This window comes from Lissotriton vulgaris, chromosome 1_1 (assembly GCF_964263255.1).
Source record: "Lissotriton vulgaris chromosome 1_1, aLisVul1.2, whole genome shotgun sequence".
Classification (NCBI taxonomy): Eukaryota; Metazoa; Chordata; class Amphibia; order Caudata; family Salamandridae; genus Lissotriton; species Lissotriton vulgaris.
In genome coordinates this window covers 1,304,948,542-1,304,976,046 of record NC_141685.1, presented here as the reverse complement: position 1 = coordinate 1,304,976,046, position 27,505 = coordinate 1,304,948,542, and the positions used below count along the sequence as shown (strand labels likewise).

The following is a 27,505-nucleotide window of genomic DNA, read 5'->3' as shown; positions in this document are numbered from 1 at the left end:
ACATTACGCTGCATGTGGGCTACTTATTTAAACCACGTTTGGAGACTAACTGCTAGGAAGCGTTGGAACAGACGTGTTTTTGTAGGGTGTGGTGTGATGGGGCGGAAGGACGTAATGAACACCTTAGTATTGGAAGAGGTTTTTGATGCAAGACACGATAGCGACAGAAAGATCTCCTGCTGACTATCAAGGGTGAGATTGTGTAGGGGAGAAATCGGAGTGGCAGGCTGCACTGTGCTAGGATGAGGCCAGTGCTCAGACATGGAGGAGACGATGAATGGCAGTTAAGCTACTCAAGGCCGAGAGCTGTCTCTTCAGAAGTGGGACCCTTTTGAATTATTCAGAATTTGAAAAACAATATTATCAAGTTGGCCCATTCTTTGGTGTTCCATCTGGGCAAATCCTTACGCCTCACTTAACAAGGAGGTTATTGAGGATTGGCTTTTGTGTCAGAGAGCCCTGAAAATTAACTGGTTCAGCTAGGTTAGGGCAGAACTGGTGAAGCTGGCAAGGCCAAACCTTTTCACTAACCCAAATTCTGTAACTAAAACTGACTTGACCTGGGTAAGTCTAGGATGAAAACCAGTAGGTAGGAATTCGAATTAAGTCAACCAACTGTTGGGGAGTATTTGGACTTGCAGTTTGTTAAACCTGGAACCATATTTAGTATGGATCGATGGGGCCTGGGATAGACTACTATGAACCAGGTTTTGATTTGGATTTGTGAGGTGGCATCTCAGGTTTCCCCTTGGTCAATTTGACACATCTAAAGATGTAATATGCCCCTGTGATGAATCCTCCCCACAAACGATGCTGCAGTTGACCCTTTCAGCCCATTTTTAACTTGTTTTTTACTAAAAGTTTTTTAATGCCTATTATTAATTCGCATGTAATCAGAAGTTCCAGATTAGCTTTAGACCATCTGCAGCAAATACATTCTACAATCCAACGGTATCAACATTTGTGCCTTTCTAAAAAATGTGCCCAATATAGAAGGAAATCATTGTTTTTTAGGTCTCGCCTACGCAGAGACCTAAATGGGCCGAAACATTTCAGGGGGAGCCTTGGATATTTTCGGTTTTGTAAAAAATTGTGGCAGTTAATCTCTAATGAATTGTGTGATCTGGTCGAGTTTGTGGCTTCCTCTATGGCTTGCTTACTATAACTTTTCTGTTATTTTATTCTAAGAATTTGTTTCTGTAACCAGGGCTTAGGCAAGAATGACAGAAATTGATGTGCCTGTCTTACTGGTATATGGCCGAACAGTGGTGGTATCTTCATGTGAATTAGTCTCGTTAACCCAAACTGTAATGTACAAGGCTCTGTCAAATGTTTGTGTTTAGGACCTGGGTTTGCATTTGTTTTGTTTTTATTTGCCTTTAAGGCACCTTTCAGTAACCGAAATAAAGTGAGGTGATTGACTGATTGATTAAACACGGTCACTGTGAGCCCTGCCTGCCGGGTTTATTAAGGAGATAGAAAAGGACTAAAATTGTGCATTTTCCGCGTTATAAGCAACTGCACCCGGGAGAGGTGAGAGAATGTGAATATCAGTGGATGTTGGAGAGAGCAGCTTGCTCTGACCCAGTGGTTGGGTCTGATCATTTGGTAGAGTCAGTGGCTGGAGCAATGCTCAGTCTGCAGGTAGGAGTTTATCCATACACAGGGGATTTCCTCCCACGCTCCGGTTCCTTTTTTTCTGTTGATTCACTGTACTTGCCAAGTACTTCTATAGATGTCACCTATAACAAGTACAACAGCTTTTCTAAGAGTCCCGGTGACTCTTAAAAACACAAAACCTAGAAGGAGCAAGGGCGAAAATCTACACAAATATTATATTGGGGCCATCCGAAAAGTTGTCAATCTAAATTTCGGACTGATTTTTAATTATAAATTTTTAAGACATAGCATGAATTGCTGTCATTTTGTTCCACCGTTCCATGTTACGTCACTGGAACTTAAGGGCAGCAACGCCAGTATCCATATCTGCATAAACAATTCTCCATAGACAGCAAGGGGTTGACCAGATATTCTGGGTCTGTGCCTGGTTCCTTACTCTATGGTAAGTAAACGGTTTCCTGTTGATAAAAAAAAACAATCACTCGCTAACAAAATAGAGGTAGTTGAGAAGACTGCACATTTCCTATCCTGCATTTTATGGAAAATACCACCAAGGCTGCCAACCACGCTGCGTGCCTGGTAGCAATAGCTCCAGTTCATATCTAACAGCTACTGCAGAAGTTTTTTTAGGCCTTGCCGATGTTTGCGGTCTCGGATGGGCCACTTTCAAATCTCTTGTGTTGCATACAGCTACCATTAACACAAGTCCCGATTTACTGCCCGTCTCCACGGTCTGCCTGTATATTATACTGCATTAAGTTTGGCTTTAGGATTTTCTCTGAAGGTAAGCCATAGATGCATATATTCCGCTGTTAACTTCCACAATAGTGATTTTTCTGCCAGGTCTTGCGCCCCCTCTCCTTTGCCACCAACATACCAATTTTTTGTTCCACCCTTCATCAAAATGGTTCTGGTTTCCAGGAAAGTGCTGGTCTATGGAGGGTGGGTGGTGACCTGGAAGCAAAGTTTGTTTTATAGCAGCCCCTCTGTGTTTTTCCTACCGTGCTCCTTTTTTTCTCCTCCTGCCCGCATCGAACCAAGTACCAACTTATCTCAGAATATTTGAGAAGTGAGGTTTTGGCATGAAACTGAGAACACCTCTACTATGGTATCCCAGAAGAAGTCTAGGGGGACTACTAGGGGGACGCTCACTCCCACTACTGACAAAGTAAAGTTTTGGATCTTAACTACCATAATGATACAAAGTAAGGTTTTGGATTTTAACTACCATAATGATACACTCCTTAGAAAATAATGTAATGGTGCAGTGTCCATATCTTTCAGACTTTATTCCCAAGGCAGCAAATGCATATTTTGAGATACACACATTACATGCATACGGTTTAGAATTCGCCATCCCTCATGATTTCCTGCAAATTCATATAGTAGGCATCAGAGGTTTTTGTTAAGGATTTATATATTTTTTTAAAGTGTGTGACCTATACCACTCCTCGACTATTCTTGAGACGTTTAAAATAATAAATACAAACTATGCTTTTCTAATGAGAATAAAGTGATGAACTGACAACTTTTTAGCTTCTCACTCTCCACAGTAGTCTTCCATCCCGCTCAGAAAGTCTTTTTTACTGGAATAGAGACATTAAATGTGATTGTTCTTGCTGCGACTTGTAGGCTTCACTTAAACCAGAACCCAATGTGAGATGCTCAAGATTTGCCTGAAAGATACCTGGTTTCTTCTGGCAGAGTGCCTGAAACTTCCATGGGAGAAGCCTGCCATTCTAAAGGGCGGAGGGTTTTCAGTTTAGAGATTTAAAAATCCACTGCTCTACTATATGGAGTCAGATTTTTGATCTTTTTTCAGTATTGAGTACATGCTCGGTCATTACTCAAGGTCCATGAATTATGTTTGCGGTCATTTTTTTGTATACAGAACAGATGGAGAATATGGATATTTCTTTCACTTCCAGTTTTCGATTTTGAAAGAGCGGTCTCAATTAAAAAAAAATGGTTTTGGTTATTTTACTGGGCCCTTTGTGGGAACCCATTCATCTGGGTCCACTATTGTCAGGTCTTGCCATTACAATAATATCTGAAGTAGCAGTCAAGAGTTAATCTGTTTGCCCTTACTCAAGCAAATGCAGGGACACATTGTGACTTTGCCAAAGTCGATATGAAGGTACTACTAGGGTATAGAATTCCAGTGGTGTTGTGTGTACCCTAGTCAAACTGGATACATGGGATTTTCCTTCAAATTGTGTGAAATCCACAAAGGAGACTCTCACTCAAAGTCACCCACAATGGCTTTTTTGGGACCATACCTTTTTTTCCCTTTTAATAAAAAAACTACTTTATGTATAAGAATGTGGATGACTACAGGCACTCTGAGCTGGCCTGGAGTAGCAGCAAGGGATTTTGGAATACGAATGATTTTATTTTCCTTAACTCCAGTCTCCTGATTATTGTTCAAGAGGGGCAATTCTGAGGTGATGCAACAGTGACTCTCAGAAGATTCAAAAGTAAGGCTTCTCTGATATTATCAACCACCTCTTCCCCCCTAGGGTGATCAGAATTTGAAAACCAAAAACCGAAATATTTAACAAAAATAGAAAGATTACAATTTTACATCCACCGAGCGGGCCAGAATGACTCAAATAACAGCGCTCATCAACATAAAACACAGAGAACGAGGCCCTAAGTGAATAAATTACATCCAACGTTTATACCCAGTATCATGATGGTTACTTTAAAGATTTTCTGATCTAAGCTGTTGCTTAGTCCAGCCTTTGAACACACAAAAACATACCTCCCTCCAACTTCAGTTGCCCCTATCATCAAACCGGGACTTGTGCTACATTTGCTGAAATCTGCCAGGACAGCTCGTTAAAGACCAGGATCACCCTTCAGTTACTAACCCTGCTTGGGTTCAGTCCTTGCGCAGTATTTACACAATTTTATTTCATATTGTATACGCAGCATTTAAACTAAAAGATATCAAGACGATTTAGAAAGGAGACCGATATATGTCCATTCCCTCACAATTTCTAAAAAGTATTGAGCAAATGAGACCTTATTCACTATTTATGGTTTATTAAATGTATATGACAATATAACCTATCAGGGCATCAACCACCGGGGAGAACATCAGGTATGTTGCAAAACAGTACTTCTACTTCTACTAGATCTGACCATGCAAAAGGAAGTTTCCCCTACACCCGCCACCCACACAGCCAGTCTGCACCGATCATTAGTTCCAGTGGGGTGCAAGGCTACTTACCGTAGTGTACTTGCCGAGTTGGCACAGGGAGGGGAAGGTCTCCTGATGTGCTTTGCTGACCTTTTGAATCAGTGCTTCCATTTCAGGTGGCATCTCATAGCTATCGGTCACCACCTCCTCCTTGATCTCCTTCTTCTTCTTGTTTCGATCATTCCTCACCGCTGCAGCAGCCACAACAGAACCAAACAAGAAACAAAAACAGTAAGTACGTGCTGCACTGCAAAAAAAACCACAAAGAACCACAGAGATCTATAGCTTCATCAGCATAGCTAAACTTGCATTTCTGGCTCATCACCATCTTGAAACCTTCCCTTCTACTAAAACACAAGGCCCAATCTCAATTTAGTGACTTTAAGTTATGGCCTCCAAGGTAGGACATCGAACATGCCTCTCTCCTCCATCCCTGGGCAGCAGATAGTGCTCTTTGACCACTGATTATTAACTTTTCGAACGCATCCGTATTGAAGTTGCGCCAACGTAGGAGCAAGGCAACCTTCCATCAATGTATTAAACACCATTAAGTAACCTGATTGAGAACTAAAGTAATAAAAATCACTAATGCCACTCCTCACTGGGCACCTCCAATACTTACACTAGCGTATTTAATGTATATGGAAAGATTGTTCCGTTAAAAAAATAGGAGCATTAGGGATGGTGTCAAAACATTTTGACCGTTTTCATACTATACTGTAAAGAAAGCTTCTCCCGTCTCTGAAAATAATGCGCCCTTAACAGCTTTCGAGTTATTTTTTGCCATTTTGATTTTTTTCTCAGCATTAAATAAAAAAACGTATGTTTGTTTATCAGTGGTTGAATTTCTCTGGTTTGCGTACTCACCGTTAACCAAGTTAGTCATATTTTGACTGAAAATTACCTTACGAAATATAATTTAAAGTCTTGCATCACGATTGGTTGCCATGGTTTGGTTGCCTGCCCGACAGGGCTCGTGACAGATACGGAATCTTCATGGAAAGCAAAAGGCACATACCAGCTCCCGGTTGCAGACTGAATGATCATATGCATCTCATTATAGACTTGCTTCTTGGTGGCAAATGCAAAGCCCAAAAATAGAGAAAGTAAGGTGGAGATTTCCCCCAAACAGCCCTATCATTATTATTAAACAGCTGCCCTAAAACAGCCCAAAAGGATTCAATCCGAAAACGTTTGTTTCAAGAAAAACAGGCCATGGATTCATTATTTTAAGGTTTTTTCCCAATAATACACAAGGACAGTGCTTGAATGCATAAACCTTATATGCTGTGTAATATTTTTTTCAATTTCACTTAGAAAGTGAGGCTCCATTGGCTCCCCATACACAATCAAGCACAATGCAAACTCCTCACCCACACTTTCAAAGCATTACATACCACTGGCCCAGCAGAACTCATTAGCTGCATTTGCTTTCACAAGCCTTCTGGATGCCTCCGCTCGTACGGACTCCTACCTGCACTCTTCCCACACATATGAGAAAAAAAAACACAGATTCGGCAGCAAGCCTTCTCCTATATCGCGGCGAAAGCATGGACCGACCTGCCGCTACACATAAGAGCCTTCTCTTCACTTCTTAAATTCCACAAAAAGCTGGAAACCTGACTTTTTGAGTAGTCCCACTAGCTGCCTAGACTCACACCTGCTCAGCACCAGGATACCCTCCTGCGTGATATCCTGCTCTACAAAGCTGCATAACATAATATCGGTCACAGTTTTAGGTTTTGTTATTGGTACCAAAGTAGAAGACAGAAGAAAGTAGAATGCCTTCACACACAAAAACATCTTTATGCCTTTAATGGAGAGCTTAAAATACTCAAAAGTTACTTTAAGTACGTTAAGGGTCCTTTCGTCCGTTGGCTTGTGCGGGGTGATCTTTGGCTTTGCTCAGAGTTTGCATCACATTGCAAATTTGACACCAGTTATAGATTCATTGGATGGGCAGAATATGGCTAGTTGTCGGATCTCAACAATTCTAATAGAATGTGCTCCACTTTAAATTTGCTCACTTTGCCACTGGATTCAAGCAAGCCGGGCTGAAGACGGCTGGAATGCCAGAAACCGGTACTCGGAAGCTTGTTTCCGGTCCAGGAAAGACATGGCTTGGCAGTTCGGGCTGGAATGTTCCCATGAGGCACAGGGTCAGACTGATTTGCATATAGCCATGTCTGAACTGGGGTGGCAGAGTGGGCTAAAGAACGGTGCTGGATTAAACCCAGATCCTTTGACTGGGTGTGAGTGTTTGATTGATTCAGATGCTCCGTCCATCACCACCCCCTTTTGTACCACTTTAAATTTAGGCCAAGAGTTGTAAGACTTTACATCAACAATCAACCCTGTGCAGCCCAGACTAGCAGCACAGGGAAGTGGTGTAGAGAAAACAAAAACTATGTTGTACAGGCAAGTTGAGTACAGTGTGACTGCCCACCTTTACCTAAACAAAATATGCTTCTGTCAAGAGGCAAAAAAGGCAATATTGCATCTGTCACCTGTACTGCAAATATGGGTTACAGGTTTTCACTGTATAGGCTAATGGAGGGTGATATAGGATATTGACCTGTGCCCCTCATTAAAATTCACTTTAATCTATAAAAACGAGGAAGATAAACCATTACTTATTACTTTGGTAACATGAGGAACTCTGTAGTCTAAATACACTTGCTGAGAAGAGATGGACTTCAGGTGTTTCCTCCAGCTTCGGTCCCCAAAGCCCGGCGATAAACCGGGATTCCTGAACATCCATAATCAACATATAATATAACCAGGCTTTTTTCCATATCTTGTTAGTTGTTTGAAGCACGTAGCAGTTGTAAAAGGCGATACTGTAACTATCAATCCAATCTTATTTGAGGTTTAACCACGAGCAAAACATTTAGTTTTTTGTTTATGGATTTACTCTCTCAAGCTGTATCCAAATTCCTTCCAACCTTCTAAAGTAAGCTCTGCTTTGGGAATTCTCAACAGACAAACATCAGGTGGCCTTGCCTTTGGCTGTCTTTCTCCACTGTGGGCAGTTACACGAATGCACTCTACATGGGCAGGATCTCTTCAGATCACTTAATATACTGGAGCCTGGCACTAGAGACCGTATGATTTGGCTCCCATTGTAGATTTTCATATCAACAGGTGGGTTCAGGGGCTGTTTTAAGTATGGGGAGAAGGCACAATTCGGATTTCCTGTGATGAACAAGAGAAAGAGCTTTCTGACCGGTCTAGGCAGTTAACTGTGGCTGTATGGTGCCCCTCTTTTCTTTATGAAACTGATCATTACAAAACCGATCAAAAAATGTGTTAGGGGTCTAGAAATGCAGCTCTCACGGGGGTAAGAAGCTTGTACCTATTTTAATGGAATCTTATGGTAAAGTCTACAGCTGTCTCTTCTTGCACACAATAGAAAAAAAGAGTCCTCCCTGCAGCCGGGGACACTCAAAGTGGTTGTCGCCCGTTTCAGAAAGGTTGAGCTGATTTTCAAATATATTTGGCGACGAGGTGGTAATGAGTTTTCAAAAATTAGTGGGGGCAAACTGGTTTTAAAAATTTTAGCAGCTATGCTACCGTAGGACAGATCTTCTTGCGCTAATGAATAAAGAATCCACAAAGCCTAATGGTGCCCAGGGGTACCCAAGGGGATTCTCGTTATACGCCAAGCCCGCACCCCTTGAAAGGGCAAATGTGAAGGACGTAAAGGCACAGGACAGGCTGCTGCAGTTTTGCGTCCTTATCTAGGTGTAGGACCTCGAAGTTTGGTTAACTTCATCTGTACAGACTTTTGCACAATGTGTGTGGTTTCAAGGTGCTTTCCGGACCTGGGCACCAGTTTTCTCGGTCCTCCAAAAATCCAGCCTTGGTGGGCTGCAGGTGCTATGAAATGCAACACTGGAATCGTGGCTTCCCTCAGATTCTGGGGCATCACTTAGATGCTTCATTGTTCCAACAAATGCCCATCAGAGGCTGCACTCACTTAAAACACCAGTACACAACACCACACGGTAGATAGCTGGGCGACAGTCTGCCTGGTAGAGCTCCTACAGCGCCCATGAATCTGATGTGGTCTACCCTCAAGAAACAGAAAAAACCCTTCTCATAGGCATTCGAACCACTCCTGCCCCAAACAATATAGTTACATCACTTCCTACAGATATATCTGACCCCACCTCACTATACCAAACACAGCTCCTAGCACCAATCCTAGTACTGGACAGGTCGTTGGAATTCTGTACTCTCGGGTACCGTATACGCAGAGTATGCACTCTGTACTGGTATATTATATATATATATATATATATATATATATATATATATATTTTTTTTTTTTTTAAAAGGCTACATAAAAAAAATATTGTAAAAAAAGCACCGTGGCCCACGTTCTCATGTGCTAAGGTACTGACGAGATCGTTACTTATGGAATAAAAAAGAGCTAATGCATTGTGACCAATCAGCCCTCCTTAGAAAAGATCTGTGCAGCTTTCTCGGTAAAATCAGTGACATGTGACATTAAGCGCATTTAAAAGAGAAAGGCTACGTTTTCACTCCTGAGATCTGTGCAGGTCAAAAGTTTGAATCCCGGGCAAGCAAGCCCATCACCCTTCCGAGGTGTATAAGCCCAATAACAGCCCAGGTAAAACGACATATCAAGAGTGATCCTCAGATTAGTGTCCTTTTTAGATTTGGGCCAGTTTTTAAAAAAAAAAAATATTTTTATTAGTATTTACAGAATACATATAGTAAGAAAACAGAGATTTGTGTTGGAAAGGTTGCAACTCGCCGCGTGCCTAGCTAACATTCTCTCCTGCATTCAGTCGACTCTCCCAACTAAACAGGGTGGTGCTCCTACGGAACATTCTCAGCTACAGTCGGTAGAGGGCGCTGCGGCGCCTCGTTAACGCAGCACCACACTGCTTCGCTTTCCAAAAGCAGACTAGCTCACATTTGCCATTGCCGCAAAGTCAGACGAGTCAAGACCCAGAGGAAATCCCCTAAAATATTCCCCAGAAACGCCCCCAGTCCAGAGCAAATCATGTGTGATTGATACCAACTGTTCCAATGCAGCTCTACAGGTACAAACTCCAAAGCAGACCCATGCTCGCCATTTCTCATCCCCTGGAAGCATCCACAATCACAGATTAGCAAAAGGTACTCGCCTCCACGCAAAGGTTCTGCAGTTTACTGTGGTCACATTTAAAGGATTATTTAAGCCAGGCTCAATAACTTATTCATTGAAGGAAGAGAACGGCGAGTCTCTTAAATTTCTTGAATAGTTCAAGCATCCGGGAAAAAATGGAAAAAATTAAAATTAAAAAAAAGAATGCCATTCTTCGGAGCCATTCCTCTTTTAGAACAGGTTTTAGGATTGGGCAGTCAGGAGCTAAAGAAATCTCATGCTCTTGGACGATTCTTACACATCACTTTCTGCACAGAGTCCCTAGAGCCAGTTTTGCAGACTTCTTGGGAAACAATACAATTTCCCAGAAGACACTGCACTTCCAAAAGGAGTTCTGGGTTTATGCATTTGCTCGTGTGCTGTGCAAAACCGAAGGTGACAAAATCAGGCTTTTTAGGTTCTCCAGGTTATAATTTGTGACAGGTTCATTCTTAAACATAGTCATCCCGCCCCTACCACAAAATGTAGCTCACCTGGTGGGACGTAGAAGCTTTAGTCTAATTGTATCTAGTTAGGAGACCTCCGTTTTTAAAACCGTGTGTGTTGCCAGAGTCAAATACTCAAGCTTGCTTGCCTTGGACTGTTTTCCTCTTCGAAATCTTTTTTTCTATGCATAAGCTTCAATGCTGAAAGTAGCAAAACTGCTTCAGAGCCAGGACACCACTCATCAGTTCCTCCACACTAACCAAACTGCGTGGCAAATGGAGGATCTCGAACCGCCTTGTCTCTCGTTTTTTCGAACAGATTCATATGTGGATATTTGAATCCATCCTTTTGTCCATCTGTTTGAGACATCGCCGGATACATAAGGACCTTGTGGTAAACCCTGGATCGGGTGCTGGTAACCCTTCATTTCAATCAATGCAAAGCAAGCGATCAGTAAGTGTTAGGGCTATAAGCGGAGAGTGGTCATTTTCCCTACTTGCAGCAGCGATGATGGTCTTTCAGCTCTACACATACGGCCCACCAAAGGAGCTCTTTGCCTCTGCGCTCACTGGCATTAAAACCTTCCCGTTATCGGGGGTCTATCGAGTTCTACAGCTTTAGACACACTGACTGAAATGATACCTGCGCCCGAGGTTAGAGAGTCAGTCCATTGGAGAGGCCTCTTACGCCTCCATGCAGCAACACACTAGGTAGCCGTGCTGCCCATTCGCCTCTCCACAAATCACTACTGGTTGTTTACCTGGTACAGAGCCCACGTTTTAATTTCTGGCCCAGTCTAAAAGGGAAGGGTTGTGGCGGTGTCATTCCGACTACTGGGCTTATGTGTTCTTCAAAACAATCTTTCCCTTTTAAAGTGACCGATCGAGAGCCACCTTTTTATAAAACCACTTACAATTTAAAAGCTTAGGCTTGCGGAAAGTGAACATTAAAACCAGTTGGTCCGATCCTCAGAAGCGAATCTCTTGCTTTGTGGTTAGATGAGGATTGTGGAGTTGTGCACTCAAATGCCTTTCACTGCCCTCACTGCACTCTTGTGGACTTTGTGACCACCTTAGAGCCCTCATGCTGGCATTAGAAGGCAGCTATCTTTTTTTTATTTTGTAAAAAAAATTAAAAAAAAATTGTGTTTTGTCTGCGTACCAAATCGAATATGAATTATTGTATCGAAATTACTTATATTTACTTTGTAAACCTCAGGTTTCTTTATTGTATTTGAATTGTATGTTTACCCTATCAATTTGTCAATAAAAAAATAAAAATAAAAAAAAGGAGGCAGCTATCTGGACTTCGTGACTGACCAGGGAGGAGGCTTTCACAATGATGAGGGCGTTATCCAAAACTTGTTCAGAAAGCTCGTTTTCATAGATTTTGCTGTCTGTGTGCAACTGTTTCATCAACGTTTTGGAATGAACCCTCCATCCTTTCAAGGTTGAGTTAAATGGAGTATCATAAATTAGGGAATAGTAACATCTCCATTAGTTATGGCATTTAGAAATGGCAGGTGTGGTATGAAGCACTAAACAAACGTTAAACAAGCACTATTTCTCTTCACGTCTGTCACCGTTTTGAGAGGTTCGGGTAGAGCTTTTTCTTGAACACTTCCTAGTAGCCTGAAACTGTTCGGAACACAATCTACAGAATGCGGATACTACTGTTTATATTCAGGGGCTTCCTGTGCAAATGCGAGACACCTTTAAGAAACTGTGCCATGCAAAGTTCTGCCTGGCTTCACTGCGAGAACTACCAGAACAGCATCAGCACTGGTACTCCCTATGTTCGGATAATATGAATGTTCTAGGAGTTCCTGGGACCAATTTCAGAAGAGGGCAGGGATCCTTCTTAGTCTAGCATATCCCACAACATCCTCGTCCTTGACATTTGCAACATATTTTAGCCTCATGGAATGCAGGATAAAACTAAAAACGCTCTACCCAATATGTTTTTTAAAATTAATTATTTTTCCAGATGCATATGAATGAGAACCGCTGTCAATCAGAACCATACTGCAATTTCGGCCTTAAAATGCTCTCACCTCTGAACCTATGGGATCACTTTATACTCTGTAATGGTACGTGTGGAGCTCAATCAAGGTATTGTCTACAAGCACCACCGCCCATCTGCGACATACGTCATTTTGACCACCATCTGCCTCAGTGCATCGTCTAACCAAAATGCAATCAATAATCTAGCTCAAAGAAGAGATTAAAGCCTGCCGTGGGTGCTATATACATTCACTTCAAAACGCCACAGACTTGAGTCCCATTTCCAACAAAGAAATTCTTTCTAAAATGTGTCTGTCGTCTGACCCTCCTCTACATGCCACTTTAGGCAATCCCAGCAAAGCCTCTTGTTCTAGCTAATTCAAGGAAAAGTATGTTTACATTCTTGTTCTTCCATCTCTTATTTTTGCAAGTTATTCTTGGATGAGACAGCATTTTCCTTTTATAACCCAACTAAATAATTATGTAACCCCCATTACCTTAACTTCTTCATTCTAACCAAGTATCCACTCGACCTGGATATTTCAGCTCTTCATTGGATACTGAATTTAATGCAAGTGCTAGTGGGTTGTTCCTAGTCTCCCATATTATTTCGGAGAGATTCTGGTCCCTGCAATGGTATCAATCCAGATACCTACCAATGGTTCCTCCTTAAGTAACGCACACCGACACAGGTAGATTTGTGCAATATAAAATGTGTCAAATAAATACAATTGGTTAGGACCAGCAGCATGGCTTGAATTGGTTGTGCACTGTTCACTTGGTGTACTAACACCACACTTTCAAGAAATACAATTATTTCAGTATTATCAGTATTTATTTCTATTGTTTTTCATTATATATCTGATATGTTCATGAAATAATTACACAATTATACATCATTGTGCAGTGTTTATACAGCTCGTAATCATTTATACATTTTCTGAACAATACAATCCTGTGTACTCAATCATCAGATGTTCAAAACATTGCCCAATGCATTTCGGAACTATCGTGAGTTCCTTCGTCAGGGGCTCATCTGTAAGCAAAACATAAAAGAAATAAAATCCTTGACCCAATTCGGCTCATAAGGAGTATCCTAAATAATTCATTTAAATGTACCCTACCTTGCGATGTGTGTAGATTGCTCCTACGTATATGTTATAATCTGAAAGTCAGAAAAGCTAATGATCAGACTGTCATGTTTAGTCATTGTATACCCAAATACTGAGTATTCAACCGCCTATGAAATTGAAGAGCTTACACAGTCGCTATTGAAACAAAGATGCTCAATCTGCAAATAAATTAAAAACCATGATTTTGTTACACCCTCAATAATCACTATGGTATGAGTCAGCCATTCTCACAATGCCGTTCTTACCTTTTACAAACATGTGCTGTTTAATCTAAAAAGACTAGAAAATAAGAAAAACATAAATCTCTATGCGGTTGAATACTCAGTATTTGGGTATACAATGACTAAACATGACAGTCTGACCATTAGCTTTTCTGACTTTCAGATTATAACATATACGTAGGAGCAATCTACACACATCGCAAGGTAGGGTACATTTAAATGAATTATTTAGGATACTGCTAGTGTCTTATGAGCCGAATTGGGTCAATGATTGTATTTCTTTTATGTTTTGCTTACAGATGAGCCCCTGACGAAGGAACTCACGGTAGGTCTGAAATGCATTGGGCAATGTTTTGAACATCTGATGATTGAGTACACATGATTGTATTGTTCAGAAGTATAAATGATTACGAGCTGTATAAACACTGCACAATGATGTATAATTGTGTAATTATTTCATGAACATATCAGATATATAATGAAAAACAATAGAAAATAAATACTGATAATACTGAAATAATTGTACTACTTAAAAAGTGTGGTGTTAGTACACCAAGTGAACAGTGCACAACCAATTCAAGCCATGCTGCTGGTCATAACCAGTTTCATTATTATCAGGGACTGACAAACCTTGTAGGTTGAAGCACCCCAAATAAACGAGATTTGGAGGAAAATTAGGAGTGCACCCCTCCATCAATAAACCACATAAATACAATTGACCATAGCCTTATATCTATCGGGATTCTGGTTCATGAATTTGGAATTCTTCCGCCCCAGTGCAGACCCATCGCACCTAATCCCAAAAGGGCCTCTATTTTCAATAAATAAAATAAAGGCATTGACACTTAGATGTGCTGGTTATCTTTTAGGCATTTTTTATATCATACTTAACTGATGGTCAAACTAACATCCATTTTTAAAGAAAATGTAAACGAAAAAGTTAGGCGCTCAAATGCAGACAATAATATAGTCTATAACAGCAAGCACCCCCCCCCCCTCAGTTCATTCTGAGAGGAACAAATAATGCCAATATGATGGTAATGAAACAATCGGGGGTGAGGGGGGTTGGAGTGAGGGGGTGGTGGGGGTCTGTTTCTTTTAACATTGAACAGCAGCTCCTGAGTTTCCCTCCTTCTGCTGAAGTGCTGCGGGCACTTCACGCAAGGTTTCCCTGCACGTACAGAAGCCCCTAGATCTCCCACACACTAGCTATAGAATTCCATACTACGGAATACACTGGCGGCGTCGTGACCCACAACGTCTCAGAGTACGGTCTCCTTCCAAACTGGATACTAAAAACAATGCCTCACAAAGTCGAATCGGGAGAAGTTTTCTTGGCATGTCCAAGGAGGCGGCGGAGGGCTTCTGCCACACCTGATGGAAGAGAACATTACAAAGTACTTCGAATCGGACCCCTGACCCCACTGGCTCACCTCCGACCCCGTGCCCACAGGTGGCAGGGACGGCGCAGAGATTGATGGGGCACGGTGCAGTGCACGGGCTGTGGAGGGAGGGGCTGCTGCCGGGCCAGGCGGGGAGGATCCCAGCCAAGCGGCCGTGAGTGGGACTCTGTTGCATATATAGACTGGTACAGTTCATGAACAGAAATGACACCGGCTCTATTTCCATATGCTTCTTCTTGGCCAGACACCGGCTCGGCTTCTGGTGCGGCTCAAGAGAAAATACGAAACTCGTATCGTCACATCCTCCGGGGAGGAGGGCCATCTTGCCACATTTGGACTCCCTCAGTTTTCCTGCCAGGTCTCCCGCCTGTCCAACTTTCTTCCTTCCATTCCCTTTTAAATGTCTTCCTCTCTTTTTAATCTTACTTCTCCCAGGCGTGGTATATTCTTTAGGCTGCGTGGTTATCTTCGAGCCTTTCTTTTGGTCCTCTCAGCCACTCATTACAACCAGAGGCCCAGTATTTATTTACGTGGTTAGCCGGCTATCCTCGGGCCTTGCTTTTGCTCCTCTCCCTCCCACATCTTTCCCCTGCCTTTCTAAGTCGCGGCCCCCTTGTTGTTCTCCCAGTCTCCAGGAACGCGGTTGTTCGTTTACGCACCCGAGCTCATCCTAAAGCCATCCTTCCCACTTTCACACAGAAGCATGCGGCTTCGCACTCTTCCCCCTGCTCCGTCTTCACTTTGCTGCTCCGCAGAAGCCTCTCTCCCTCTCGCCGGCGAGTTCCCCTCCCTGCCTTTGCTCACACGTTTCCCTCGTGCACTTCCTGTTCACCCCAGGATAAAGTGCGAGAGAGATCTGGCAACAGGATACCCGAGCTGCAGGAAATCCACTTATAGACTGAGCTGGGAGCCGACGCAGGCCTGTGTGCCAGGGCCCTGCTGTTCCACAGCGATCCGTTCATACCAGGGAACAGCGGCCATGCTGTCCCGCTGCAGGCCCGGCTCACCCGAAGACAGGGCCCGGCCCCCTTACCGCAGCCCCTGCCTAGCGAAGGACAGGGCCCTGCGAACCCCCCTTCTAGCATGGGAAAGGACTCTTCTCTCCTACAGCGGCCGCTACACGGCAGCCCTTACACTGCAACGTTCTTACCAAGAGTGCCAAGACCTAAGTTTGTAGGCCCTTCATACCGGAAGACCGATACAGCTCTTTACAGCGCCTCGAAGATGGGGCACACTTCCTACAGCACTTGGCTATTAAGGGGTGGCTGTAGACGAGCGAACCCATGCTCGGTTACGGAGCGTAGGCCTCAGTCTTTATTTTGAATCATGATGGTGGAACTTAGCCGTCTGGCAGAACGTATTCAGGAGGACGGAACGCAGCTCTTATTCGGCAGCCTTCATCACACCGGCAGATACAGCCCTGCTCTATGACCGGCGTAGACCCATGTTTTATATAGCGCGAACTTGATCCCGAAGGATATCAGAGCGCTTTACAATTTGAGTCCATTAAATAACTCCCCACCCTATTCCCCTATAAACCCACATCCCACTATGGAACTAAAAATGCAAAATTAGAACTAAACATTGTAATAACTACTAAAAAATGTACACAGATAATAAAAACAAATCTTATACCAAAAATACCTCTTCCTAGTGCGTAGGCCCTTCGACCCTACAGCAATCCATCGGAGTCAGAGGATGGAGCCCAGCTCTTCTACCGAACCACTTCATACCAGAACATTGGGCAAGGCCCAGGTCTTATACCATCATGCAGTTCCTCATACCAAAGTGACGGTCCCAATTAGAATACTGCATCGTGTCAGTGGTTAGACCACATATATCCTACTTCAGTCCTTCTTACCAGAGCATAGAAGCCAGCATTTATACTGCTGCCCTCTTCACACTGTACGATCATGCTGTAGCTCCTCCAAAGCACAACCTTCAAATCAAAAGATGCACTTCGAGCTTGGAGTAGTGGCCCGGGTGGTGGGGAAGGCATCTGTTCACGTTCACAGACCCACAACACAAAATGACCCTGGCACAGCAACTGCCTCGGCAAAGGATCCCCCGACCATGCAAAACCACAGTCCGGATTTCAAACCATGTACATTTTTCACTTCAGGTCTGAAATCAAGATGGTATCTGGCAGGCACATACATACGACAGCGTGGCTAGGCTCCAACTGGGTAACGTATGGCGATTATTCCCACAGCACTTATGAGTCTCTCCTAAAGGCCCTCCTACTGGGTACCAGGAAGTCTAGAAGTTGATGGGTTCTCGGCTAGTTTTCATAACCAAGCATTCCCCACAATAAAAGATGCCATGGCCCAGTCCTGTGTTTTGAATACAATGCTCAGAGCCCCTGTGCTGCTGCTCTTCACTCCCCACATTCAGCAGAAGACTACCATTTCTGTTCGTTGGAAGGGTAGAGTTACAGAAAGAAAGGTTTTTCTCCTTGGCATTTTATTTCAAATATTCCCTAAATAATCAGCATAGTGCTTTACTCTAGAAAATCCTGCAACCAAATGATCCTGAAAGGCGTTGAACATACACTTGTTATTTCCTGTCGCTCACTACAGAATTCCTTAAGCTCCTTCAGGAGACTCGGTGCAGAGTGGCTCTACAATAGTTCTGATCCAAGAACCTAGTAGCCACTTCTCTAATCCAGATTTCTTTCGCACCTCGAAGGTCCTAGATCTCTGCTGCTAAGGATACTCAAATGGAATGAGTAGGTTTCCTCCTGTACTGTGATTCAAATATTGACTGCTGTCACATATGATCATTTATTGCTCGTCGGAATAACAATCCGATGGTAAACTTTGTGCAGCTTGCTCAGAAATGTAAATACACTGATCGCATGGCATTGTACAGGTTTGCCTACAGATGCATCAACTGAATACTTTCTTCATCGAGCACTGAGATCTTCTGGAAGATATGAAACTCAATTTCGTGACATGTGGGAGTGAATCAGCAAGACTTGCGTGCCTTACATTTTTCACGCTTTATACATTTTAGGTTTTGTGCTTGAACTTTTGTCACCTGCGCGCTAGCTTTATGGATTTAGCTTTTTAAGTGAGTTGCGTGCACCAGGTATTTCAAGCAATCGCTTAAAATGAAAATATATTAGTCCACTTTTTATTTTAAGAACATGAATTGTAAAGACACCTGAACATTTTTTAATGTCATGGTCTACACGTCCCAGGGTTTCATGATCTTTTTCTAGCACTTACAAGTGCTTATTGTTCTTCTAGATACTCTCACTTCAATTAGGGGCGAGGAGATGCATCATAACAGAGGTCGGAGAGAAGTTCCTGATGGTAGGAGAATGGACACCAGGAAAACTCAGGCGGTTTGTAATTTATATAGGGTTGCTCACAACAGGTCATCTTCAATAGCCCACTGAATTGTCTCTTGCATTTCCAAAGGCCATTTCACGCGCAGCCTTCACTCCCAGAAGGTCACGCAAACAAGCCATGATCGTTTGGTTTCCAACCATGATGTGTACCCTTGATCAGTGTACTCCCCAAGGTAGCCATCCACTCACATTACAACCCTCTCCAAATACTACTGCTTGGATACCAGTTCTATGGCTGACCTCAGTCAAGCTATATTGCAGGACACATGCCTAATCCAGCATAGCTGCAGCCGTGGCCAGCTCAAAGTTTAGAAGCTTGATAATCTTCCCATACGTTTGAAAGGTTTGGATGCAAAGGTAATGTTTTAATACAAGTCTTTTGTAGAAATAAGGTTTGTGCTCCTAGGCGAAGCGCTCATTCTTCAATCATGATCCACCCTTCAATCCCCTCAGCTTCAGGCCCCTGGATATATCATACCAGTAGATGGCAGCTATTTGATCAGGAGAGTCTCTGGAAGGTAGCAGGGGCTCATGTGTCTTTGGTCTCACTTTTACTGTAGGCCCTGTAGTTTCCAGTACTATTTAGTAATGACAGTATTCCAATACCCAAATACAAAATGTACAAGAATAGAGAGGTTGCCTAATCTAAAACCCGGCTTCTGCTAGGCAATCATTCCGTGGTAACAGAGGAAGCAAACGTTCATCCTAAAAAGTGACCCATGGCAATGGAAGTGATTTATCATGTTCGATTATACGCTAGTATAAGAGGATCCATATCAGATTCTTCCTTCAGAGTTGTCAAAAGCTCAACCAATACGGTTCCCTGAAAGCATGTACCAAGAGTGAATATGCCCTAAATGGAGTAGCCAATAGGTCATCTTCACCACTCACCATGTTCCATGCACCAGTATGGCTTAGTGGCAGAAGCGATAAAGCTAGAGATGCTAAGATATGATACCTTCTCAGACATGCCAACGTCGGTAGACATGTTAAAGGACAGCTAATGAATGAACAAGGATCTTTTCCAGAATCCAAAGCTGTCTGTGACATATTAGGCATACCCCGTTTACAGCCAACAATGAACACAGACAACTCTCAAAAGAGCCTCCTCAGACTAATCATCCTCGCTCTGCTGAGCATTCTTGGAAAATATCCAAGAATCCTCAACGCCGACTCTACAGAACAGCATTGAGTTGAAGTGTCTTTTTAACTTGATAGGGTTTCAAATAATTGAGTCTGGAACAAAGAGAAAGAAGCCAAAATGCTCTTAGCACATTCATAACAAACTTTACGTCTTGAAAATATTGCTGACTTGACAATATTTTGCTTGCCAGACCAGGCTGAAAATGGAACTGGTGACGGACAAGACTGTCGGACCAAAAACAAACCGGTGGACTAAGTTGGCAAACCGAAAGGGTGTGGATGGGGAGGAAGCCCACATGGAATGGGTCATGGTAGGAGAGATGAGATAGAAAAACAAGACGCAGAGAAAGGGGATAAAGCGCAGAGGTGGTATTGCGGGGAAATTAGGGGAAGACACAGTAACATAAAGAGGAAGAGTAAAACATGGAATGGAAGGTGAAAGAAAGCCAGTTACAGAGTTAGAATTCGGACGAATGAATGGAGAGGATGAGATCACGGGTAAAAAGGAACATATTAACAGCATGCAGAAGTGTGGACAGATAAAAGGACAGAAAGCCCTGGGAGATCTTGCTAAAGAGGGCTAACTTTTGTGAGGAAGTCAATGACATGCTATCACATGACTCTCCCATAGTAATATCCAGTAATACAAAGTACAATAATAAAACATGTAGTCGGTGCTCATTCCCCTTTCAGGACTCCAAGAAATAGTGCTGAAAAAGAAACTCACCCTCCTTAGACATGCCGACCTCAAAACATTTCTGCAGTCGGCAGTACTGACAGCGGTTCCGCGTCACCTTGTTGATCTGACAGTTCTTGTCCCTGTGGCAAGTGTACACCATGTTCTTTTGTATGCTTCTTCTGAAGAAACCCTGGAGTTTGTGGCAGGGAAGAGAGAGAGAGCGAATGAGAATGCGGTTTACATGTCTCGGGAGTTGTGACGTTCCGGGACCGACCAAGTAGGAGAAATGCCCAGTGTGAAAGTGCAGTTGGTATTGGAAGAATTTAATAAAGATTGCAGATTTAATAACACTGTCTCCGCTTTGATGAAGATAAACAGTGAATGAAAGTAACATTGGATAACAAAAAGGTCATGGACATGAGTTTACATTTGAATACCTGGATTAATGGAACAGATTGGCGGGGATGATTCCCACTTTGCGCAGTGCGACAGTGTAGAGCACGAGAGGAGTGCGCATTTAAAATACATAGTGTGAAAGTGCGACAGATCTAAGGAGAGGCCATGCAACTAGACTAGCACCAAAGAACGTGAAAGAAAGCTCCTCGCTTACCTTGCAGCCTTCACACGAGCTTACTCCGTAGTGATAGCCAGACGACTTGTCATTACACACGAAGCAGGGCTTGTAAACCCTGGGTGGAGGTGGAGGCGACGGCGAACTCGGGACCATCTCCTCTGAACTTGTGCTCTGGGTTTCCACAGCTGTGAAGGAAAAGAGAAGCTCGTTTTAGCTAGGCTTGGCATTGCCCCCTTTTCCGACAGAGTAATTCACATGCCCAGACACGGGGTACTTCAAGTCCATGAGGCAATCCCACCCAAGCCTGTGGCACACTTCTGGATCAGATCCGCAGAGCACAAGACATGGGGTGCGTTTGGACAATAAACTGGTTTACAAGGTTTATCCATTTTGAAAATGTCACATTGAGGTCCTGAATGAACAGATGAGTCAACTCTGAACATTCAGCCAAGCTGTGCTGGAGCATGATGTGCCTCGCCCAAGCGCTCATCACAGGAAGCGCCTGCAGTGACCTCACCAAAGGCACGGCTTGCAATGACGTCTCGAAGAACACAGAAGTCTACAAAGAAGGTACAGCAGGCCCAACATGTAGGTCCGTCTGGTTCTCATGGGTTTATCAATTTCCTAGGGCTGAGGGGAGTGCGGACACCAACCATGTTGAATGCAGTCTTTCCTCCTCCATGTCCCTGGATGCTATTGGTTGCAGCATTAACCAAGATTCCATTAGTGTTTTTAATTGTAGATGTGGTAAAGCAGTCACTGCCTATTTAGAGGTGGTGTGAGAATTGATAGGAGATACCATTTAACAGAGAACTACCTTAATAAAGATTAATATCTGGTGTGTATTGAACACAAAAAATATTACACCTCAATAAAAACCAGACGAAACAAGCACAATCCGTTTCTGAGATACAGCCTAAAACGCTTCTACACACAAAAAAATTAATATAGTTAAGACCTGGATTTTAAATGCTGCAATAATATCCTCTGGCATTTCTTTTAGGATCCTCATGAGAGCTTAGTTCTTCAGGCAGGTTGCTACTAAACAGACACTGAACGAAGGGACACATAGCATATTCAGATGCAAGCTCACTCTTGCACAACAGTCTTATAGAGTTTAAGATAACTCAGCATGTTTACCTACAGCGCAGGAATTTTGAGAATAAAAGTTCAGCAAAAGCAGCTTAACGTGAACTGGCAAAAGACAGAGACCCTGTACATTTCTAACTAAAGTCCATCCATGGCTTATGGTTGTGAACTGCCGGATAGATTTTAGGTGCCAATAATTCCAAAGTGGTTAGTTGTAGTGTAGCCGGCTTGTTTGAATGCCCTTGTTTGCGACTACTTAGGTTTGTGGTAGCAGACCCTCTTTACTTGCCCGCTGTCTTGTAACAGGCTTGTTGAAGTTTATTTTCCTATATCCAGGTGGTTTTTAGGTCTTAGGAACCCAGGAGGCCAAGAAGAGCCCTAGCAGAAAGCTAAAATGAAAGATCGCTCAAGAACGGACAGGCAGTGCCCAAGACACGAGTCGGAACGATCCGGAAACATAGGAACACACGTTTCAATGCCAAGAAAAGTCTCTGTAGATCCACCAACTGCTCCAGACCTTGAACCAGAGACTCAACAGACCGGGTTTGTTAGGAGGTTCAGAAGTCCCCAGATATCCTTACAGTTGACCATGGGCATCTCAGTCTTTAGGTCGAAAAGGGCGAGCCGACAACCTGAGCAGAGCCCAGAGTCCGCCTCTAAGAGCCTGTGCATGAGCCGAGCCCTGCAAATGTTTTGCAAGTAAACCTTGCAACAAATATTATCTAAAAAGGTATAAGGGAACTTCTCAAAAAACTATATTTATTTAGCATGCAGAAGCGTTTTACCGTTGTACATTAGATTATATCGCTGCATTGAGAATGGTTTAATAAATGTGATCGTTTTTAAACATGAAATTGGAAACATTTCCGCCCATTCCTCTCCTTCCCCAGAAACAATGGCATTAGTAAAGTAAGAGATTATTCAGTCATCATGTATCCCCTAAAATCAGAAAAACATTATAAAAAAATGGATCAATTATGCAGTTTATCGAATAAAGAACAGTGTTTTTTAACAGAGTACATCCTGAACTTGCTTATATGAAGGTGCTCTCATATGTGGTGATAAAGAAATAAGCTTGGTGGAATAAAAAATATGCCGTGGATCACTTAATTTTCGAACATGGCAGCCGAGATTGATCACTGGTTTTGCGCAGTTCAGCTCCTAGATGTTCATATACATTTACGATATAAAACTAGAGACAGAAAAAGTTGATCACTGGTGCCGAGTAAACTCGCGAGCCACATCAGCTCCCTGCACTTTGTCAGACTTTCTTCTAAACAACTACTCCCTCATCATGGCTTGTTCTGGTCTCTGGAGGAGTCCTTAGCCGCAAAGGGTCGAGTGTGCAGGTGGTTCTAGCCTGGTCACTGGCTACTCTAAGAGTCTGGTTCTAGTCCTTCATGCAGCTCTTACAGTAGAAAAGAAGGCCAATATTTTCACACAAAACATCTCCTAGCTTGTTCATAGGTGAAAGTGTTGCAAGCCTAATGCAACTACAAACGAATCCCAGAAACACTGGCACGGGCAAGACCAAGTTCTGTCTAGCTCTTCAAAGTATGGGAGCAAGTGGGTCAATATTTCCTCAGTTCTCTTGGGAGGTGGGCATGGTCCGAAACCCATTCAGAAGTAAACTTTTATCACATCACCTCAAAACAAACTATGTGGGGGATAGTGACATTTAAGACACCCCTGGGACACATTTATTTTTTTAAGAGTTTATAGATAGTTCAGTTCTCTAACTATACTGATATTTATTAATGGAGATTTAAAATCTGGACATGGCAGGCAAGTGACCTTAAGGCATCAGACTTCCTGAACCATATACAAATATTGACTCAGTGGGTTAAGTCAGTGATGCACAGTAAGAGCCTTACATATGACTGAGTTTTGACCAGCGAATTAGTAAGCTCAGATACAAAAAAGTTTCTGGTACAGCCAAAGCTCTGATAACTGTAAAATAGAAATGTAAATACTCAAGGAGAAGACCAATATATAATTTAAGAGTCTGAAGACGTCATAAAAAAATTCGAATTAAAGACTAATATTGCAGCACACTTAGGACATCTCAGCAGTTTGAAACATCTAGTGAATACTGAGGATGTAGGCATTACAAATGCTTTAAATGAGAAATGTCAAAATATAGTTCAAAATCTTTTTTTAGAGCACCTTGAAAGCAAGGCATTCTCAAAAATTGGAGTTCAGTTATTTATTTTATTTGTTTACATTTGTATGGCGCACAGCTACCCAACAAAGGGTTTCCCGGCGCAGCAGATCCCAATGTCAATGCGGTTACAGAAAACTAAATGTTAAATAGCCATGTTTTTAAGGCTTTTCTGAATTTGATGTAACTGGGCTCAGACCGCAATGTATGTGGCATTGAATTCCAAAGTGTAGGTCCTAGGAGTGAAAAGGACTTGCCACCCATACGTGACAGCTTGATCTTTGGAATTTCAAAATGATTTGCAGTGGAAGACCGAAGAGATCTGGAAGGACGATAGGGGCGCACCAGGTTTTGCAGGTATTTTGGAGCGGTATTAGTGGAAATCCTGTGCATAAAGCATAGGGATTTAAATTTGACTCGATTTTCAATTTTTAGCCAGTGTAACTTCCTGATATATTTAGTGGTTGGAGTAGAGATGGGAATTTTCCAGAGTAGTCTGGCTGCTGCATTTTGTACTGACTGTAACCTGCGGGCAGTAGCTTTATTCGCCCCCAGGGACAGAACGTTGCCATAATCTAGCCTGGATGTTATTAGGGCGTTGACTACTGTTTTCTTGGTGTTTTCAGGCAGCATCCAACAGATCTTTTTTAGCCATTTCAATATGGCGAAGCAGGTGGCCGAAGTCTTTACCGCTTGCTGGTGTAGACTGAGTGAGTCGTCAATAATGACGCCCAGGTTGCGAGCATGAGTGACAGGGATAGGGGGGGTGCCCATTTCAGTTGGCCAGTGTTGGGGTCCCCAGAGTTCTTTATTTTTGCCCAACACGATTAACTCGGTTTTTTCGCCGTTTAGTTTTAGGAAGTTTTTTTGCATCCATTCAGCGATTTTACTAAGTCCGAGTTGTAAGGAAGAAGAATTGTCAGAGTCTACAGCTGATAAAGAAAAAAGCAGCTGAGAGTCATCAGCGTAAGAAAACATTAAAAGCCCTGTATCCTCCACTATCTTGGCCAGGGGACTCATATACACGTTGAAAAGCAACGTGCTAAGAATGGAGCCCTGTGGTACTCCGTGTTTAAATGTCATGTTATCAGAGCAGGCAGTTTGTGAGAATACCTGGAACGTGCGGTTTTCCAATAATGATCTGATCCAGTTGAGAGCAGCCCCACGGATGCCCAGGGAGTGGAGTGTCTGGGCGAGGACCGCATGCGACACGGTGTCGAATGCTGCGCTGAGGTCGAGTAGCACAAGTGCCACGGTTTCGCCCTTGTCCACCATACGACGGATATTTTCGGTTACCCCCAGCAAGGTAGTCTCTGTGGAAAAACCTGCACGGAATCCCGACTGGTGGGACGGTAACAGGTCATGAATGGTGATCAAATCAGTAAGGCAACGATGTACATGCTTCTCTAATATTTTTGCAAAGGTGGGCAGCAAGGATATTGGGCGGAAGTTAGCTGGCAAATTGGGGTCTGTGCCAGCTTTCTTCAAAAGCGGATGAATCATTGCATGCTTCCATTCACTGGGTACAGATTGTTCCAGTAACGAAGCATTGAGAAGATCAGTAATAGTAGCTAAAACGTTGCTGTTAAGTTGCTTTAAAACTGAGCATGGCAATGGGTCTTTAGGTGAGCCAGATTTAATAGTTTTTAGCAGCCTTTGAACCATATCAGGATTCAGCAAGGGCCAACTATCAAGTGTGGCAGAAGATGCATCAGCCAGAGTAGGGCAATCAGGAGTACCTATGGCATTACCTGGAATAGGTGATGCACAGTTGGAGGTAGCTTCAGAGGCTGAATTAGGTTTATTAGAAGCTTGGTTAATATCTTGGTGAATTTTATCAACTTTGTTGATAAAGAAGGTGGCTAACTGGTCACATTGTGTTTTGTTAAGTTCAGGTGGAAGTTGAGACGTATTGGAGCCAGCCAGCCAGCTCTTTTACTAACTTGAAAAATGTTTTAGAGTGGTCTAAGGCATTTGTGATTTTAGTGCAGATGAATTCTGCTTTGGCTTTGCTACACTGCTTTAGGTATGTTATTAACTGAATTTTATATTTTTCCTTGTCTGCAGGTGAGTAACTCCTCCTCCATTGACGTTCCAAATTTTTACATCTAGTTTTTTCGTTTTGTAAAATATCTTTGAACCAGGGTGCAGTAGAGCGGTGGGTTTTTGTTTTAGCTTTGTTTTAGGCAGGGTGGAATCAATGGCTGCAAGAAGCCAATTTTGTACTGTAGAGGAAAGCTGTTGGACAGTAGTCTTAGTGCAAGGACGATGTTCTTCCAGGAGGGCGTTAAGACTATCAATGTCAAGTTGTTTCCACTTTCTTATAAACTGAGTGGGTAAGGGTGTGTTGTCTTTATTTGATAGATCAACCTGAAGAGTAAATTTAAACAAATAGTGATCGGACCAGGGCAAAGGCTGGGCAGAATGCGTCACAATATTGTTGAGATTAGAGAAAATAGGATCTAGCAGGTGTCCGGCACGGTGTGTAGGCCCCGAGTTCTTTAAGGTTAGATTGAGAGCTGCTAAGTCATTTATAAAATCTTTGGCCAAAGAGCATTCCTCATCCTCTAGATGTAAGTTTATATCGCCTAGGATTATGAAATTGGCAGTTCTCATGACTAACGGTCCGATAAGTTCAGACATATTTGTCACCCATTTGGATGCTGCCGCCCCCGGAGGCCGATAAACAAGGACTCCGGATAGGGTGAAATTGGGGGCTAGTGTAAGTTTGAAGGTCGCCGCTTCACAACCACCACATGAAAGAGGTTTAAATTTGCAGTTAAATTTTTTTTTGAAGATTATAGCAATTCCTCCGCCAGGTTTCTTATCCCTGTCAAGTCTAGTAATAGCGTAAGAGTCCGGAAGTGCCATAGCTATGTCTGGACCCGAACTCTCTTTGAGCCATGTTTCTGTTATAAACAATGCGTCGGGTGCTTCATCTAAGAGCAGGTTAAAAATTTCTGTTTTATGCATTGATAAAGAGCGACTATTGAGGCTAATGAAGGAAAATGATTTTGACTCTGATTTTGGATGGTTCTTGATGGAATCATTCAGCGTGGATTTGATCCCTACAGGGTCAATGTGTAATTGCCAGGTTTGAATGGAATCCTTCTCCCACCCCAATTTTAACAACCTGCAGGAGGGTTTTATTGCCGGTTGTAGAGCCTTCAAATAGGCTGACGTATATTTGATGTATGGGGATTCTATGGAATTTATTGCTACCTCGACTGTAGGAGGTACCTGTACAAGGTCGGAGACCGAGCCATATGGTGGTGCCATAGCCCTGAGACACGTCTGAGGCGCGGACGGGCGCA

At 42.9% G+C, this 27,505-nt stretch overlaps 1 protein-coding gene across 3 annotated transcripts in view; it reads right to left on the bottom strand.

Annotated features, from left to right (window-relative positions):
- RARG (retinoic acid receptor gamma) overlaps positions 1-27,505 on the bottom strand; it is a 378,215-nt gene that overhangs the window by 34,580 nt on the left and 316,130 nt on the right. For all 3 annotated transcript variants that reach the window (XM_086965476.1, XM_086965487.1, XM_086965498.1), the window contains 3 exons: positions 20,978-21,126; positions 20,416-20,557; positions 4,856-5,016 (listed from right to left, as the gene is read on the bottom strand). In XM_086965476.1, coding sequence (XP_086821602.1) covers positions 4,856-5,016; positions 20,416-20,557; positions 20,978-21,126 — 452 coding nt within the window. The remainder of the gene's footprint in view (positions 1-4,855; positions 5,017-20,415; positions 20,558-20,977; positions 21,127-27,505) is intronic.